At 42.4% G+C, this 16,525-nt stretch overlaps 1 protein-coding gene across 1 annotated transcript in view; it reads right to left on the bottom strand.

Annotated features, from left to right (window-relative positions):
- TBX15 (T-box transcription factor 15) overlaps positions 1-16,101 on the bottom strand; it is a 134,414-nt gene extending 118,313 nt beyond the window's left edge. The window contains exon 1 of the mRNA XM_049765918.1: positions 15,897-16,101. Within this exon, the coding sequence (XP_049621875.1) occupies positions 15,897-16,101 (205 nt within the window). The remainder of the gene's footprint in view (positions 1-15,896) is intronic.
- Between the last annotated feature and the right edge of the window lie 424 nt (positions 16,102-16,525).

Below are 16,525 nucleotides of genomic sequence, written 5' to 3'. Positions count from 1 at the left end.
TCTCCTCGCAGGTATGAAGAAAGTATCTTACACAGCAGGATCTAACAGATGGGAAGATTAAGATCCCAAAACTAGGGCTTGAGAGATGGTGCAAGGGGTAAGGCGTCTGCCTTGCCTACGCTAGCCTAGGACAGACATCAGTTCGATCCCCTGGTGTCCCATATGGTCCCCCCCAAGCCAGGAGCGATTTCTGAGCTCATAGCCAGGAGTAGCCCCTGTGTGTCACCCTCAGTGATGTGTGTGGCCAAAGAAAAAAATCCCAAAACTGTAAATCGATCTTATTTAATATTTTTTGTTTTAGCAAACATAGATTGTCACTAACAAAGCCTTTACCATAGAATTAAAGAGTCAGCAATGTCTATACTAGAATCTAGGGACCAGAGGGATAGTATGGTGGGGAGGGAGTTTGCCTTGCATGCAGCCAACCAGAGTTTGATCCTCCACATTCCTTATGGTCCCCTGACCCCCAACAGGAATAATCCTTGTATACAGAGCCAGGAGTAAGGCCTGGGCACTATCAGGTTTGGGTCCCCCCACAAAAATATGAGTGTTGGTATTGAGAATGACTTTGGACTCATGAGCCGCTAGATTACATTTAATGGAAGCCATTTTAAGTGGAGAGGAGCAATGTGCCAGTGAAGAAGTTACCATATTTTTCGTTCTATAAGATGCACCTGACCAAAGACACATATAGTTTTCAGGTTCTCCTCCCCTGCACTCAAGCTTCAGCCCCAGGCAGCATTCTCTCTATAAGATGCACTTTTTTTGGGGGGGGGGAACTTATGGTATGCAATATATATGTATATATATTATATTCAAAATATGGTATTTGTTTGGTTTGAGCCTCAAACTAAAATAAGAAAACAATGACCCTTAAGGACTACAATGATAGATTCAATGCATGTAAATAAAACTACCAGCATAGAGTCCCATATGGGTGTGCCTTTAAATTATATTACTCTACTCATATAATCCACTAGTGTTAGTATTATGGGAATTCTGAGGTAAGATGTTGCTTATGAGATTGGGAAAATAAAGAAATATCTCCTTTTGGAGATCAATAGGAAATAGGAAAATATTTTGAAGAATGAGACCAAGCTCCAGCCTCTTTTCTCCTAATGACCAGAAAAGGCCTGGTCATTGTGAGGAAGACCTTGGAGTTTTCTAGAATGAGACTGATGTGGAAATTCTTCCCCTGGAATTGTACCTTCTCTCTTCGCTGGCAGGAATTAATATAACACAGTTTGGGGGCAAAACGAGGTTATTTTTAATAGTATATAATTAAATTAAATCCAGACTTCTCTCCTATAAAAGCAAGAAAATTATATAAAACTTGATAGCCAGGGGGCCAGAGAGATAGCATGAAGGCAAGGTGTTTGCCTTGCATGCAGAAGGTCGGTGGTTCGAATCCTGGCATCTCATATGGTCCCCTAAGCCTGCCAGGAGCGATTTCTGAATGTAGAGCCAGGAGGAACCCCTAGCACCGCCAGGTGTGACCCAAAAACAAAAACAAAAACTTGATAGCCAGATGAGAAGTATAATAACTGAAACATGTGCTTCTTTCTTAAATAAACAAAACCAAAAATCTCCCCAGGATTTAAGAGGTTCAAAAGACTTTATGGGATGCCAGAGATTGAACCTGGGTTGGCTCCATGCAAGGAAAGCACCTTATCTCTTCAACTATTTTGCCAGTGTACTCCTTTTTTGTTTTGTTTTGTTTGGGGGGGGGGGGCACATCCAGTGACGCTCAGGAGTTACTCCTGGCTATGCACTCAGAAATTGCTCCTGGCTTGGAGGACCCTATGGGATGCAGAGGACCAAACCGTGGTCCATTCTAGGCTAGCTTACACAAGGCAGATGCTTTACTGCTTGCGCCACCACTCCGGCCCCATTCTTTTTTTAATTTTTAACTCAACCAAGAAGCGCCTACAAATCCTTTATTGCAGCTTCAACTATTGCAATTGGATTCCAATGAGTCCTCCTAGGGAGGAATCTATCCAAATACCCTATTTCTTGGCTTATGATAGTTTTACATATCCTGATAAATCCATGAAATATTAGAAATGTGTGAAATCAAAATGCATTTGATACACCTAGTGTATCAGATATCATAGTTCAGCTTAGCCTACCTTAAGCATATTCATAATACATTAACCAACGACTGGGGGGGGGGGAAGTACCTAATAGGCCAATTGTAGAATACAGTATTAGATATATTATGTTACATACTGATCACTGTACTGAAAATTCAAAACAATGATTTTATGAGTTCATACCATTAAGGGGCACAGTTGAAAATAAAACAGTCCTAAAGAATATTTGAATTATTGAATGAAAATCAGTTTCTGGATGCTGAGAGTGCTATTTTCACAGTTATCACTTTCTTTCTCATCTAACTCTAGAAATATTGAGAAGAGCTGTTTTTCCCTTCATGAACAAAATAGCTGTCTGAAGGCTGTGGCTCACTTCATATTGCTCCCCTTGAAAAAGATGACAATTTTGGGAGCCAGAGGGTTTGTGCAAGCGGTAGGGCATTTGCCATGCACATGTTAACGTAGGATGGACTGTGATTTGACCCCCAGCATCCCATATGGGCCCTCAAGCCAGGAATAATTTCTGAGGGCATAGCCATGAATAACCCCTGAGTATCACCAGGTGTGCCCCCTCAAAAAAAAAAAGATGACAATTTGAAATTCAAAATACAAATTATGGAATATATTATTTTTATACCATAAAGTAAAAAAAAATCCTAAGCCAAAGGATCATCATTTGAACAATCTTTACAAAGGCCTTATGAAGATGAGATGTCTTTATTTTCTATAGAATAATATAAAACTTTATGGGGATTTCTGGGCCCCATAGAAAATATTTGAAATAGACTAAAGAGAAGCAAGCTTATATTATTCTACTTTCCTTCATCCAGGGAAAGACTCCTCTCTCTATATCACAAAAAGTTTCTAGGGAATTAAAAAAAGTTAAATCTCCTTAGTTCTACCCATCCGACCCTATGCCAGCTAACTAATTCCCAGCCTTAAAAATAAGTTTTACTTTCTGAGGTGTTCATTCAGATTTTTGCAGTCACTGTCTAAATCCTAGTGGTCTTGGATTAACAACAAATACCAAGACTCTGTCCTCTGAGGTTACAATAATAATACAGCAAATAGGACACTTGCCTTGCATGTGGCTGACCCAGGTTTGATCCCTGGAATCCCATATGATCTCCAGAACACTACCAGAATTGATTCCTGAGTACAGAAAAATAGCACAGCGGTAGGGCACTTGCCTTGCACACAGCCTAGCCAGGACTGATGATGGTTAGAATTTCGGCATCCCATATGGTCTCTGTAGCCTGCCAGGAGCTATTTCTGAGTGTAGAGCCAGAAGGAACCCCTGAGCACCATCGGGCATGACCCAAAAATCAAAAATCAAAAAGTTATAAGCCCTGGTGCCCAGGACTATTGCTATTTCACAGATACAGAAACTAGGTTTTGAAGAAATTAAGTGACTTGACCATGCTGTCTTACTTTGCTCCCCTTTTAATGGGTTGTAGGCTCTTTTTTGTTTGTTTGTTTGTTTGTTTTTGGGTTTTGGGCCACACACAGCAATACCGAGGGGTTACTCCTGGTTGTCTGCTCAGAAATAGCTCCTGGCAAGCACAGGGGACCATATGGGACACCGGGATTCAAACCAACCACCTTTGGTCCTGGACAGGCTGCCTGCAAGGCAAACGCTGCTGTGCTATCTCTCTGGCCCAGGCTGTAGGCTCTTGCTTTGCAGCTCCTAACCTGGGTTTGATCACCCCATATGAGCACCCTATATGGTCTCATGAGTTCTGCCAAGAGTGATTCCTAAATACAGAGTCATAAGTATGCCCTGAATATCACCAAGTATGGCTCCAAAAGGAAAAAAAAAAAAAAGAAATGTTGATGAAATCTAGACAACTAGCAAATGTTATAGCCAGAAATCAGACATAGCATTATTCATTAATTCATGCACTGCAGCAAATAAAAATAAAATAATTGTGAAATATGATACAACGAATAGTCTCATAACAGTGTTTTACATATGTAATACACACATAGGATACATATCTTACATACTATTTATACCTAGTCAATAAATATTATAATTTGTTATCATTACACTGATTGTGTTGCTATGATTATACTGCTGTTCTTGCTGTATAGAGAACTCAGAATACAAGTCATATTCTCTAGCACTGAGTTACATCCCTGGCTGGTTTTTACTGAGTTTTCCCTCTGTGCCACTAACTTGCGCTAGTATAGAGATACAAGAACAATGAAGATTGCTTGGCTCAAAGAGAGAATAAATCCATTCGCTCCACAATAGACATTTACTCTATTAAATTCAGGTTTACTCTGAGATTTGGTTTGCAGAAAACAGGGGCATCAACTTAGAGTAGAGAGCTGTGCCTAGAGTTTGAAGTCTAAAGACTGTAAGGAAATAAATTCCCTCCCCTAGGACAAGAACATGAGAAAGTCGCCTAGGTGTGTGCAAGGCCTGGTTTGTTCTCTGACCCTGCCCTCAAGTTCAGCAGCTATGAATAGAGGTTTTGAATGTTAAGCCGTCTTCTGATCTATCTTGTTGACAACCGTTTTGCTGTTACTAAGTCATCCTTTTAGCATTCTCACATCTCTGCCAGATCAAAAAGTCAGCTTAGCGGACTGGACATGGAAAATAGTTACTAGTGCTTTCCATCGGGCTTAAATGGTAATGAAGGACAACTTTTCTTTGGGACCGAGGGGGTGTAAACCTCAATTTACCAGCTGATAAAGTTGCTTTTCTCAGTGTTCAGTTTTCAAATTCAAAGTTTTTTCCAGTTTTTTTTTTCTGAGAACAGCAAAAATGTTGAATGCATAAATACTTATATTTTCTTTAAGTTCACCGGTGCTTAGAATTCTTTTAGCAGGAAGATCTGGGGCATTCATATATACACACACAGAGACACACACACACACAAGAATAAGTTGAATCAAACACAAAGAACTAGAAATCACTGACCCAGGATTTCTGAACATGTGATATTAATCTAAAACTTTTTCTTGAGCTTTAATAGTACTCTTAATTCTAGCTATAAAAACATAAAAAAAAGAGTTTTTGCTTTATGTCGCTATTACTCTTACTTTCTACAATGGCTGTAAAATCTCCCTAGTTCTAACAAAGTAAAAGATGAGTCAAGCTCTAGCCAAGGTGCAATAGGAGAAAATTATTAATTATATATATGAAAAGGTTAACGGTCATACAGAAACGTATAGCTAAAGGGGCCTCGGGGATCACTTAAGTCTCTCTCCCTCATTTCACAAACCCAGCACTGAAGTCTATCACGAAACAACTTTAAAGCATTCTTCTCAGCATTTCTACGTCTGCCTAACTTAAATGGAGATGTCTGGTTCCAACATTAATAAAATGTGAGTAGAGCATCTAGGTCTAGTTTCTGCTAGCCTAGCCCTTTTACTGCCATGATACACAAATACAATATAGACCAGGAGGTCCTGTGCTGATGGTTTTATAATAGATGAATAATAATTCATAATAATGAATAGTCATAGATTCGTTACTATACACAGAAACAATTAACGTGTCTGAAATGGTTCACAATCCAGTACTCCTCTACAAGATTGGTTTTATGATCGATTTCTTCTATCTAACGTTCTTTTTCTCTACATGTGGATATTATGTGTGTATGTGCGTACCTCTCCTCTTCAACTTCACTGTGAAAAATAAATCAAATAAATAGCTTCCAGAGTGGAGACTTGTCAAACCAAATCAGGGCACTATTGTGCTCCTTCTAGCCAGCATGATGCTTATTTTTTCAGGAGCAAGAAGCAACTAACAATCCACATCGTCTGTCTTTCTAGGTGACAAATCTGGCCTTTGCAGCCCAAAGCAAAAGTTTAGGAGTAAGGATGGCCTGAAGCAGAAGGGAAGCTAAATGATATCCTGCTGGCTAGAGATGCTTTTTTTTTTGTTTTTCCCTTCTACTTTTAAATAAAGAAATTATTTTTTTTTAAAAATAGATGCTTTCTTCCTTTTCATTTCTCTTCATATTTTTCTCAGTAATTACTTCATTGTGCTTTATCTTCAAGAACAGCAGAAAAAAAAAAAGCAACAACAACCCTTTGCAGTCCCTTCTTTGCCATGGGCAATGCCCATCCTGGTCCTGAGACCTGAATATCTGTGCCAGGCTGCACACGGGGAGTTGGGGGTATGGACCCTGTTTGCCCCCAGCCCCCAGAACAACTTTCTTTTTGAACGGACTTGGCTAGGCAATATTTAGTGACCCTCGAAGTACCCATTTGGAAATGGTTAAAGATTAAAAATTCTTCAGGCCGAGGGATTCTTGGTTTCTAATTGCTTATGTTTGAAGTCAGTTTGATTCCTTGGAAATTTCTCCAGCCTGATGAAAGCCAAAGCACAACCTTCCCTCGGGGCTCGAGGTGTCAGATCCTAGGGTTGCTTTTTTGCTTTTTTGGTTCAGTTTGGTGGGGGGGAATATAAGAAGTTGTCTCTCCCAGTCTTCCCACTTATCCCAGATTACCCGCATTTATCCAGGATGTAATTACAGCTAAGCTAAGAACCCACCAGGCCTGGATGCAAAAACTCCTGACTGCAAAAACCCTGTTTCTCCAACCGACCCGCAGTATAGACTCTGCCAGGCCCTGTGAGTTTAACTTGTGAAGGTCACCAGAGCGTCCTAAATCCCCTGTCCCGGTGTGGGGAGCAAGGACCAGCTCCCCAAACCCTCCTTGGTTCAAGGACTGCTATGCTTTTTGAGAGGGGGCCTGAGGGATAGCGAAAAGGGGCTTTGCTTGATGTGTAGGAGGTTGGGAGAGGAGCAAAGGAAGTCTGGGGGAGCAGAGGAAGGGGAAACCCAGAGGCTAACTAACTTTTGGGGTCCCAGACTGTGGTTCTGACCTCTGCTTCTTCAAATGTGCTTCTTCAAAGGAAAGTCTATGGGTCGCTGAGGGTAAGAACTCACTTCTGAGAACAGAACAGCCGCTGAGCCACTCAGGCTTGTGACGCGGGTTTGATAACTGGAACCCCACCATAAGGTTCCCCAGAGCCTACCAGGAGTAATTCCTGAGTGAGGAGACTGAAGCAATCACTGAGCACTGGTCAAAATACAAATAAAATAAAATAATAAAAAATAAATAAAAAGTTAGGAAGTGTGTTTTGGGGGGAGGGAGCTGCCGCAAGTATGTGATGTGAACCCCTTAGAACACTTTTTAGGTCACCTTAAGACACTGTGACTACGGGTGCTTTTGGGCTGGCTTTCGTTTTGTTTTTGTTTTATTGTTGTTTTCCTTAAGTCCGTTTTTGCTTTTGAACAAAGAGAGTTTTATCTATGTCCTCCAGAATTAGGGTGTATTTTTTTTTCCTTTTCGATCCTCTAAAACTGTGTGGCAAATTTGCAAACAGAAAACTCATTCTAAGCCTCGAAAACCACACTGTAAAAAATATGATGGGGCAAATAAGAAGGTTTTCACATTTATGTTCTTGAGTTACCTTTCCCGATCACAGTGTTCCTCTCATTTCTTTTTACAATAAATAGAAAAAGCATTATTTCTATCAAGCCCATACAGTTTTCTCCTAATGATTTGATTGTTTCTCTGAACGGAAGAACATTATTCGTCTGAATATAGGGGGCAGATTCTGCTCATCTAAAATAAATATCATTGTTCACAAAAATCAAATAACCACTTTTACTTAAAGTTTCATTCTCCCTAAGCTCTTCATTACATCTGTTCTCTAAAAATGAGAAAATTTTCTTGAGCCTATTCTACCACTTTGGTCAAAGTCATCAATTATTTTGAGAATTAAATAAGAGTGCCAAAGATGTAGCAGTTTCAAACCTGGTTTCTCTTTAATTGTCAACTGCTACCAAGCAGTGACAATTTTTCAGCCTCTTTAAACGTTCCTAATTTGTCAAATTGACTCCCTGGGCGGAGGAGGAGGAAAAGAAAAGATAGTTCTTTTCCCCTGAAATATTAATCTCTGTCCCATTGAACTGTGAACATATGAACTGGAGATGCATATCTGTATACTTGGCATATAAAATAATACTTTAATGCCTTTTTAATGTATAGAGTAAAGGGTATTTTTTTTAATAACACAGATTGAAAAGTAGCGACTACAGGGTCTATTTTCACTTCCGATATTAAAATCTAATCAGTGTGCAGTCTGCAAAATGTCTGACCTCAGAGTGAAGCCATTAATGGCAGGGAATAAACGTTGATTTGTCCTTCCTTACCAGTTGCCTGAATTTCCACCTCTTCCCACTTCACCTCTGGCCCTCCTTACTGGGTCTCATTTTCCACCCCTAACACTCAGAGCTAGGGCCTCACTTAAATTAGTTAATGATTATTCCTGTCCCCCCAAATATAAACAGATCCTAATGTCTCAATTTGCTAATTGCTTCTCCCCATGCAGACCTTTAAGGATATCAGAAAAGCACATATAAAACTCAACGTTTGCTAGAAAAAGGAAAGAACAAAAGCAAATCACATCAATGAAGGAAAGAAGGGGGAAAGATTCTACACTGCATTTATTTCTTCTCTCTCTCTTTTTTTTGTGGAGAATTATATCAAATGATTAAAGCTAGAGAAAAAAACATTTAAATATTCTCTACAGCTGAATTTTATTCTCTACAGCTACACTGTTGGTATCATTGCACAGATTCCTGAATTTCCAAAAAGAAATGTGAAATGCCAATCTGATCTGTCCCCTTATAAAATGTGTGCAGGCCAGAATAGCCTTTTGTTTGTTTGCTTGATTGCTTGTTTTTTTTGTTTTGTTTTGTTTTGTTTTTGTCACTTAAAGAAAGAACTTTTAGGGTTCAAGACATAGAACAGAAGAAGGTAAGGCACTTGTCCTGCACAGGGCCAATCAGATGTGATTCCCCATAAGATCCTGGGAGTTCACAAAAAGTGAATCCAGAGTGCAAAGCCAGAAGTAAGATCTGAGCGCCACTGGGTGGGGAACTAAAAGAAAAGAAAAAAGAAGAAAGGAGAGAAAGAAAGAAAGAAAGAAAGAAAGAAAGAAAGAAAGAAAGAAAGAAAGAAAGAAAGAAAGAAAGAAAGAAAGAAAGAAAGAAAGAAAGAAGGAAGGAAGGAAGGAAGGAAGGAAGGAAGGAAGGAAGGAAGGAAGGAAGGAAGGAAGGAAGGAAGGAAGGAAGGAAGGAAGGAAGGAAGGAAGGAAGGAAGGAAGGAAGGAAGGAAGGAAGGAAGGAAGGAAAGAAAGAAAGAAAGAAAGAAAGAAAGAAAGAAAGAAAGAAAGAAAGAAAGAAAGAAAGAAAGAAAGAAAGAAAGAAAGAAAGAAAGAAAGAAAGAAAGAAAGAAAGAAAGAAAGAAAGAAAGAAAGAAAGAAAGAAAGAAAGAAAGAAAGAAAGAAAGAAAGAGAAAGAGGAAGAAGAAAGAAAAGAAGGAAGGAAGAAGAAAGAAAGAAAAAGAGAGACAGAAAGAAGGAAAGAAGAAAAAGAGGAAGAACAATGCCAATAACTACTCTCAAAAAGTGCTCTAATTTTATTAATATTAGTGCTTGTTTGCAAACATTCATTATTTATTACTAACAATGCCCTTAGAGAAATTTAGATAAACAAAATGTTTTGATTTTTGACACAGAAACCCTTTATGGTTAAGTGTGTTGAATTAACTTCCAAATAAGTCTATATCCCCATACACTAAGACAATCATAAACAAATGCAAGAAACACAAAATACCGATATGTACCTAATTATTTTAGTTTGGGCTCATAGGTCAGGCATTCCATCTCATTCTTGACTCACTTTACAGAAGTTGTATATATTAAGAAATATTAAACTCTGTAGACAATTAAAAGATGCTTATGGTGTTAAAGATGAGGGGAGGGCAATGGTTATGTGGCAAGGTACAAATTTCATCTGAACTACAAAGTAGGAGACACAATCCACCCCTCCAGTCTTAACCTCACCCGACAAACGTTTCTTTCTGGGAATTTCACCTATAAAATCAGAAAAGCCAAAAGTGGCCAGCTCTAAAACCCAATAAACCATTTTTTATTTTGTTTTGTTTTGTTTTGTGTGTTGATGTTTTAAGAAAGAGCACTGGAAGTCTAAGAGAAAGCGGACTACATTGCTTTGCAATGCAAGCCAGAGGCTTGGGTTCGATGTCTGAATGTCTTTTATTCTTTCCCACCCCTGGCTGTGCTTCACAAAAGAGAATGAAAAGAAGAGAAGAGAAAAGAAAAAGAAAGAAAAGAAAGGAAGGAAGGAAGAGAAAGAAAGAAAGAAAGAAAGAAAGAAAGAAAGAAAGAAAGAAAGAAAGAAAGAAAGAAAGAAAGAAAGAAAGAAAGAAAGAAAGAAAGAAAGAAAGAAAGAAAGAGAGGAAGGAAGGAAGGAAGGAAGGAAGGAAGGAAGGAAGGAAGGAAGGAAGGAAGGAAGGAAGGAAGAAAGAAAGAGAAAGAAAGAAAGAAAGAAAGAAAGAAAGAAAGAAAGAAAGAAAGAAAGAAAGAAAGAAAGAAAGAAAGAAAGAAAGAAAGAAAGAAAGAAAGAAAGAGAAAGAAAGAGAAAGAAAGAAAGAGAGAGAAATAAAGAGAAAGAAAGAAAGAAAGAAAGAAAGAAAGAAAGAAAGAAAGAAAGAAAGAAAGAAAGAAAGAAAGAAAGAAAGAAAGAGAAGAAAGGAAGGAGAGAGAAAGAAAGAAAAAGAAGAGAAACAAAGAGAAGAAAGAAAAGAAAATGTCAAATAAATCAATATAAGGGGAGCGAGCGTGGAGATGCAAATCGCCTAACTCCGAAATTGTGAGTTGATCCAGGAAAGTCTTTGTGCCACACCTTATACCCTCACTTCTAACCCATTAGATCTGACCCCTCTGGAGAGGCAGAGGTGGGCTTTGGAGCAGGTAAGGGTCAGCCCCGTACCAGACCGCTTGCTGCGTCCCTTCTACGGGGTGCCCAGAGGGATGGAGAGCGGCGGCCCAAACCCAAACCATCGCCCCAAAACTTAGCTCCAGGACTCTGTCCTCCACATCAGCCTTCCAGCAATTCACCTAGCCATGGCCCGGAGGGAATGAGAGCGATTTCTTGTTCCTAGTGGCTTCTTCTAGAAGCCGGAGCGGGTGTCCCCACTTGCTTCCAGAAACCTGTGCAGTGCGCTTTCCCCTCACCGGCATTCCCGGGAGCGCCAGATTGAGCCCAGGTCCTCCCAGCAGCTAAAGGGGTCTTTGGAAACTGGGACCCTCGCTGTCCCATGAAGAATAAATGACCCCCAATGAATTCTATTTTGCTTCAGCCGTCCCTCCACTTCAGGTCTCCTAGGCGCACTTCCTAGGCCTCACCCCTGATTTCTGAATCGGGGTCCAGGCTATAACCTCTAGGGCTGAGCTAGTGGGGCGCACTGCACCTAGGAACCCCAGTTGACACTTAGGGACCTCCCCCAAAGGGAGTCATTTTTTCCTTCTAGGCTTCCAGGTTCAGGATTGAGGATTGCGCCCTGCCTGGTGCTTGCTCCGGACCAGCGCGTTCATGGTCCCAAGGCGTAAAATCAGCTTTTTCTTCCCTTACCCAACTGCAATCCTGTTTGTGATTATGGTGCTTAGATAAAGATATTATTTAAAAACAAAAACAAAAAAAGCAACAAAACAAAACAAAACAAACAAACGCAAACAAAAAAATGTCAGTGCAAAGACTTTTCCTCCGATTTCGCTTTGGGGTTCCTTTGCAGATTTGGGATGGGAAGAGGATTCAAATCTCGTCTTTGATTCCTGAGCAAAAGAGTCACGCCGCAGATAAATTCTGGTGGCCAATTGGTCTCAATAATTCGAAAGGAGAGGAATCCAGAGCTCTGGGCTGATTTCCTTACCGGAAAAGTGGGGGCTCTCAGATAATGGCTCTCTCATTTTTCTCTCTCCCCATCTTTCTCTTTCTTTCTCTCCATCTCTCACTCCACCTTTCTCTCCCCATCTTTTGCTCTTTCCCTCCCTTCCTCTTTCTCTCCTCTTCCTTCCCTTCCTCCTCCTCTCGCTCACCAACTTTCTTTCTCCCCATCTTTCTCTCTCCCCATCTGTCTTCTCTCCCTTGCCCTTCCTCAGCTCCCTCCCTCTCCCCTCTCCCTTCCTTTCCTCCTCTTTCTTTCTTCCTTTCTTCTTTCTTTCTTCCTTTCTTCTTTCTTTCTTCCTTTCTTCTTCCTTTCTTCTTTCTTTCTTTTTTCTTTCTTTTTTCTTTCTTCTCTTTCTTCTTTCTTTCTTTCTTTCTTTCTTTCTTTCTTTCTTTCTTTCTTTCTTTCTTTCTTTCTTTCTTTCTTTCTTTCTTTCTTTCTTTCTTTCTTTCTTTCTTTCTTTCTTTCTTTCTTTTTCTCCCCCCCTCTATGTTTCACTCGCTCACTCCCTCCCTCCCTCCTTCTCTTTCTCTGTTTCTCTCTCTTACTTATGATAGTTTGAACCTAGCCTTGCAAGAATCTGCCGTCTTCGAGTCGGCTCCCACAGGCTTTGCACCCACACGCGCAGCCTCCCCGCTGCCTTGTTCCCCGTGAAAACCACTCCTGCAAGACTCACTCACTCCCCTCGAGCTGCTGGTCCGGGAAATCCCAGACAAGAGGTGTAAATGATTTTACTCCGCGGGACACTTGGCCGCTGTCGCTGGTATTTGGGGACCAAAGGCCCCGAGTGGAGCTGGAGAGACCGGTAAAGCTGCGGCTGAAATTGAGGTACAGATGGCTTGAATATACTTTCCAGGCCGCTCCCCGAACAGCTGTTGCAAGAGATCCAGGTTGCAAAATGTCTTTCTTGGAGTCCAGAAGGCGTTAGAAGTCATAGCTCAGTGACAAGCATAGTTACCCACTCTACTGCGCGACTGAACCCTGAACCCAGCAACTTCTCTTAAAGATGTGGGAACATTGCAAGCACATTGCTTTGCAAGGGACGCCCCATTGGGCTCTCCTGGAAGGGGACCACCAGGCAATGCGGAAAATTGTCCTCAATCCAGACTTGCGGGTCCTCTGGTGGGCCGGGTCCCAGACTGGCCGGTGGGCACCCCAACTAAAATTTAACAGCTCCATCCAGAGGCAACGGGGTAGAGGTGGGGATGGAAAGAAAGAACATGTTTGAATAAAAACCATTTAATAACCATTAAAAACTGACTCAGATCTTTGGAGGATGGCCAAGACCCTAGGGCTCGGCCGGGAGGCCTGACACAGTGGTGGCCTTCAGGCAGATGTGCGGTTGGGTTGAGGACAAGAAAGAAATCCTGGGTGGCTCCAGGGTGGCTTGTGTTGGGAGCTGAGTCCTGCCCCCCCCCCCCTCCAATTGGCTTGGTTTTGTAGCTGTGAATTCTTGAATTAAGTTTGTGGAGCCCAGATGCTAACTTAGCACCCTTAGGTGGCCGAAGGACTGTGGTGGTCGGGTGGTCGAAAAATGGAAGACCCGGCCAGGCCCAAGATAAACCACTGGGTTTGGAAAACAATGAAAAGGACCTCCAAGTCACCTCTTCCAACTTCCAGAATCAATACATACAATCATATTTGGAAGTGGGGTTCTGTGTTCCCCTGGGTGCTGTTGGAGACAGGGAGCTAGAGAAAGGCCCGGGATTTCACTCTCTGATCACATCCAGTTTTCGAGGCCTCAGCTGTCCTTCTGCCCCACTAAGCTCACCCCACCTCCGCCTGAGATCCCACAAGGTTCCTTCTGGTGCCGCCTCCGGTTCCTAAGAAAATCTTAACCTTTGTGGGGGCTCCAGCTGGGAGATCCCGAAGCCAAAACTGAGCCCCGAACTCGGTATGTCTTTGCTTCTCGGCTGTAAATTCAAAGCTTTGGTTTTCTTCTTCATCCGTTAATGAGCCTTTGCCTCACAAACAATTCGAAATTTCGTCGTTGTTGTTTGTTTGATTTTCTTCTTCTAACCTAAAGCCCCACTTTGTTCTTGAAACAAATTTTTAAGTTGTGTTTTTATTTTTAAAGTTATGGGGATAGGTCATATCTGTATTTGTCTATCTTGATCCTTTCTGGCCCTCATTCCTCCCTCTGAAGCAAGAGGACGTTTCTGGACCCAAATCCAAAGGCTTACATAGCTGGGGTTACCCTCACTTTTTGTCTTTTCCTTTCTTAGGGTTGAGAAGGGCAAGAAGAGAGTGCTGCATGTTAGAGAAACTTTAACATGACCTCTGGTGAGTCGGACCCTCTGAATACACTTGAACACCCTAAGTCCGAACCCGACGATCTGGACCCCATTTTAGGAAATAGTACCCGCTAACCTGGGTCTGCCCACGTCTGTCCAGCAGTTGAGTAACTTCAGCCTTTTATTTTTTTTTTAAACCGACCCAGAAAACAAAATCATTTAACCTCCCAAATAAATGGTGAGTCGTAAGGCCAGAAAAACTACTAAATACTACTAAATTGGGTGAAAGCTCAACAAGATTCTGACAAATAAATTCTAGAACGGGGTCTGGCCTGGTGGGCCCTGGGTTAAGACACAGTAAGAAGCCACCGTGTCCCTTCCTGGGGTCTGGACTGTCCCGCACCAGGGTCCCCGTGAACAGGCACCCCGCATCCAACTACTGGGAAACCCACGAGCAGCTGAAATAAATCTCCTTTTAATTTTCTTTTCATCGACTAATAAAAATAATTCCCCAGCACTAAATCCAAATACCGTAACAGGCCACAAAAACACGGAGAATTCATAAAACTCTGTCTCTACAGGTCACCGGCTAATCGCGTTATTATTAGCCTCGGGAGCATGGAAATTGAACTGTCACTGGTGAAAGAAAAAAATGTAAGCGACAGCTGTCCCTCCTTGGCTCGGCTAGCTTTCTTCCAGCCCCTAAAAATCTCTGGGCCTCAAGCTCAGTCGGTCCCCCAAAGCTCTTGCACCCGAGGCAGCTCCAGGAGGTTTTTTTCGGATGGCATCTCCCTCCCCAAATTTCCGCAGATCGGCCTGGAGTTTACTCCCCAATTCTGGTGGGTCGGTAGGACATCTCCAGAAGAGTTTTTAGAAGTCCTGGCAGAAAAGTCCCAGAAACTACTGCAAATTGCCAGCGTGTGCGCGCGTGCTTGCATGTCTGTGAAAGCTCGCACACTTAGTACATACAAGCAGTGAGACACAATTCTTGCCCTAACAGCTGTTCCCCAAAGCTATTTTGCACAGTTGAAATCTTGGCACTTAAAACACAAAGTTCAATTATCCCCTCACTCCTGGGCTGGTTAAAAAATAGAGACTTGGATTTGGATCCATTATGTTCATAAAATGTGCGCAGATCTCAAACCCAAGTAAACCGAAATCGCACCGACCCTCACGTCCACCCACCACCCCAATATTCAGAGACTTAGGTCCCCAAAAGTGACCCAGGGTGAAAGAAAGAGAGTCTCAGCGTAGATTATCTAAATATCAACAAATCAAAAAAAAAAAATAATCAAATTCTGCTTCGTTGTTGCCTGGAGTAAGGGGGACATAGATGAACCCTCAGAGGAGAAACTTGGGGTGACTTTTTGAGCCTCCGAGGAGCGAATTGCAAAAGCGACATAGGACCAAAGGAGCATTTTTTTGAGAGTGGGGTGCCTGGGAGAGTCCTGAGAGCAGTAAGTCCCCCCCAACTTCTTCGGATTCATGCCTGTCCTCATTCTGGGAGTGCTTTGGGGTAAGCACCAGCTGCATAGCAAGAGTGTAAGGTGAAAAGCGAGTGTGGGCAAGGCAAGTCAACGGCCCAGTATTTTTTTTTCCCAAAATTGTCTATGGAAAAATGGAATGCAGATGTGGGGGTTTGCAAAATCCCCCCACATTTTCACTTTTCTAAAAATGTGGGAGTCCCAGGCCAGGCCGGGTGTCCACCGTGGGGTTTCCTTCTACTCCTTTCTCTGCCCCCAAACTCCAGCATCCCCTGACCACCCAACCCCGGGTCCCCCAAGTCACTCACCCGGGTGAGGTTCCAGGCCGGGTGCGGCCCCGTCTTCAGTTTCTCCAAGTGGACCCGAGGGGCTCAGCGCCTCCATGGACAGATCCAGCCCCTTCTCCTCCCAATCTTGCAATTTCCGCTTTTTATTGGAACCGATCAAGGCTTCCACGGAGAAGGCATGTGCTCGGGAGCTCAGGGCGACTGCAGACCTTCTCCTGTCGCTCATCTTAGCCCCCACACCCCACTTTCCTGCACACCCCCCTGGACTCAGCCCTGCTCAACTCTCCAAACTGCCCACCGGGCCAGGCCCGGGAGAGGCTAAAAAACTGCTTGGCAGGTCCCCAAAAGCCTCTCCACTCCTTCTCCGAACCTGCTCCCCTGTTCCTACCGCTAGGAACGAGCGTCCCGAGCACTGCCCGCCCGCTGCATGAGCGCCCCGTTCCTGAATCCCACCCACAAGGGCTGGCGCTCAGAGGCTAAGCCCACTGGATTTCATCTTTATTTATTTATTTCTTTTTTTTATTCTCTCTCTCCTCCCTCTCCCTCTTGCTCTCTGGATCTTCCTCTAGATCTAAACTTCTGTGAAAGTTGGGTTCTTTTTTCCCTCCCCCTCTAAATTCTTTCTTTCTTTCTTTCTTTCTTTCTTTCTT

This window comes from Suncus etruscus, chromosome 19 (assembly GCF_024139225.1).
Source record: "Suncus etruscus isolate mSunEtr1 chromosome 19, mSunEtr1.pri.cur, whole genome shotgun sequence".
Lineage (NCBI taxonomy): Eukaryota > Metazoa > Chordata > Mammalia > Eulipotyphla > Soricidae > Suncus > Suncus etruscus.
This window is presented reverse-complemented; position numbering and strand designations above follow the sequence as displayed.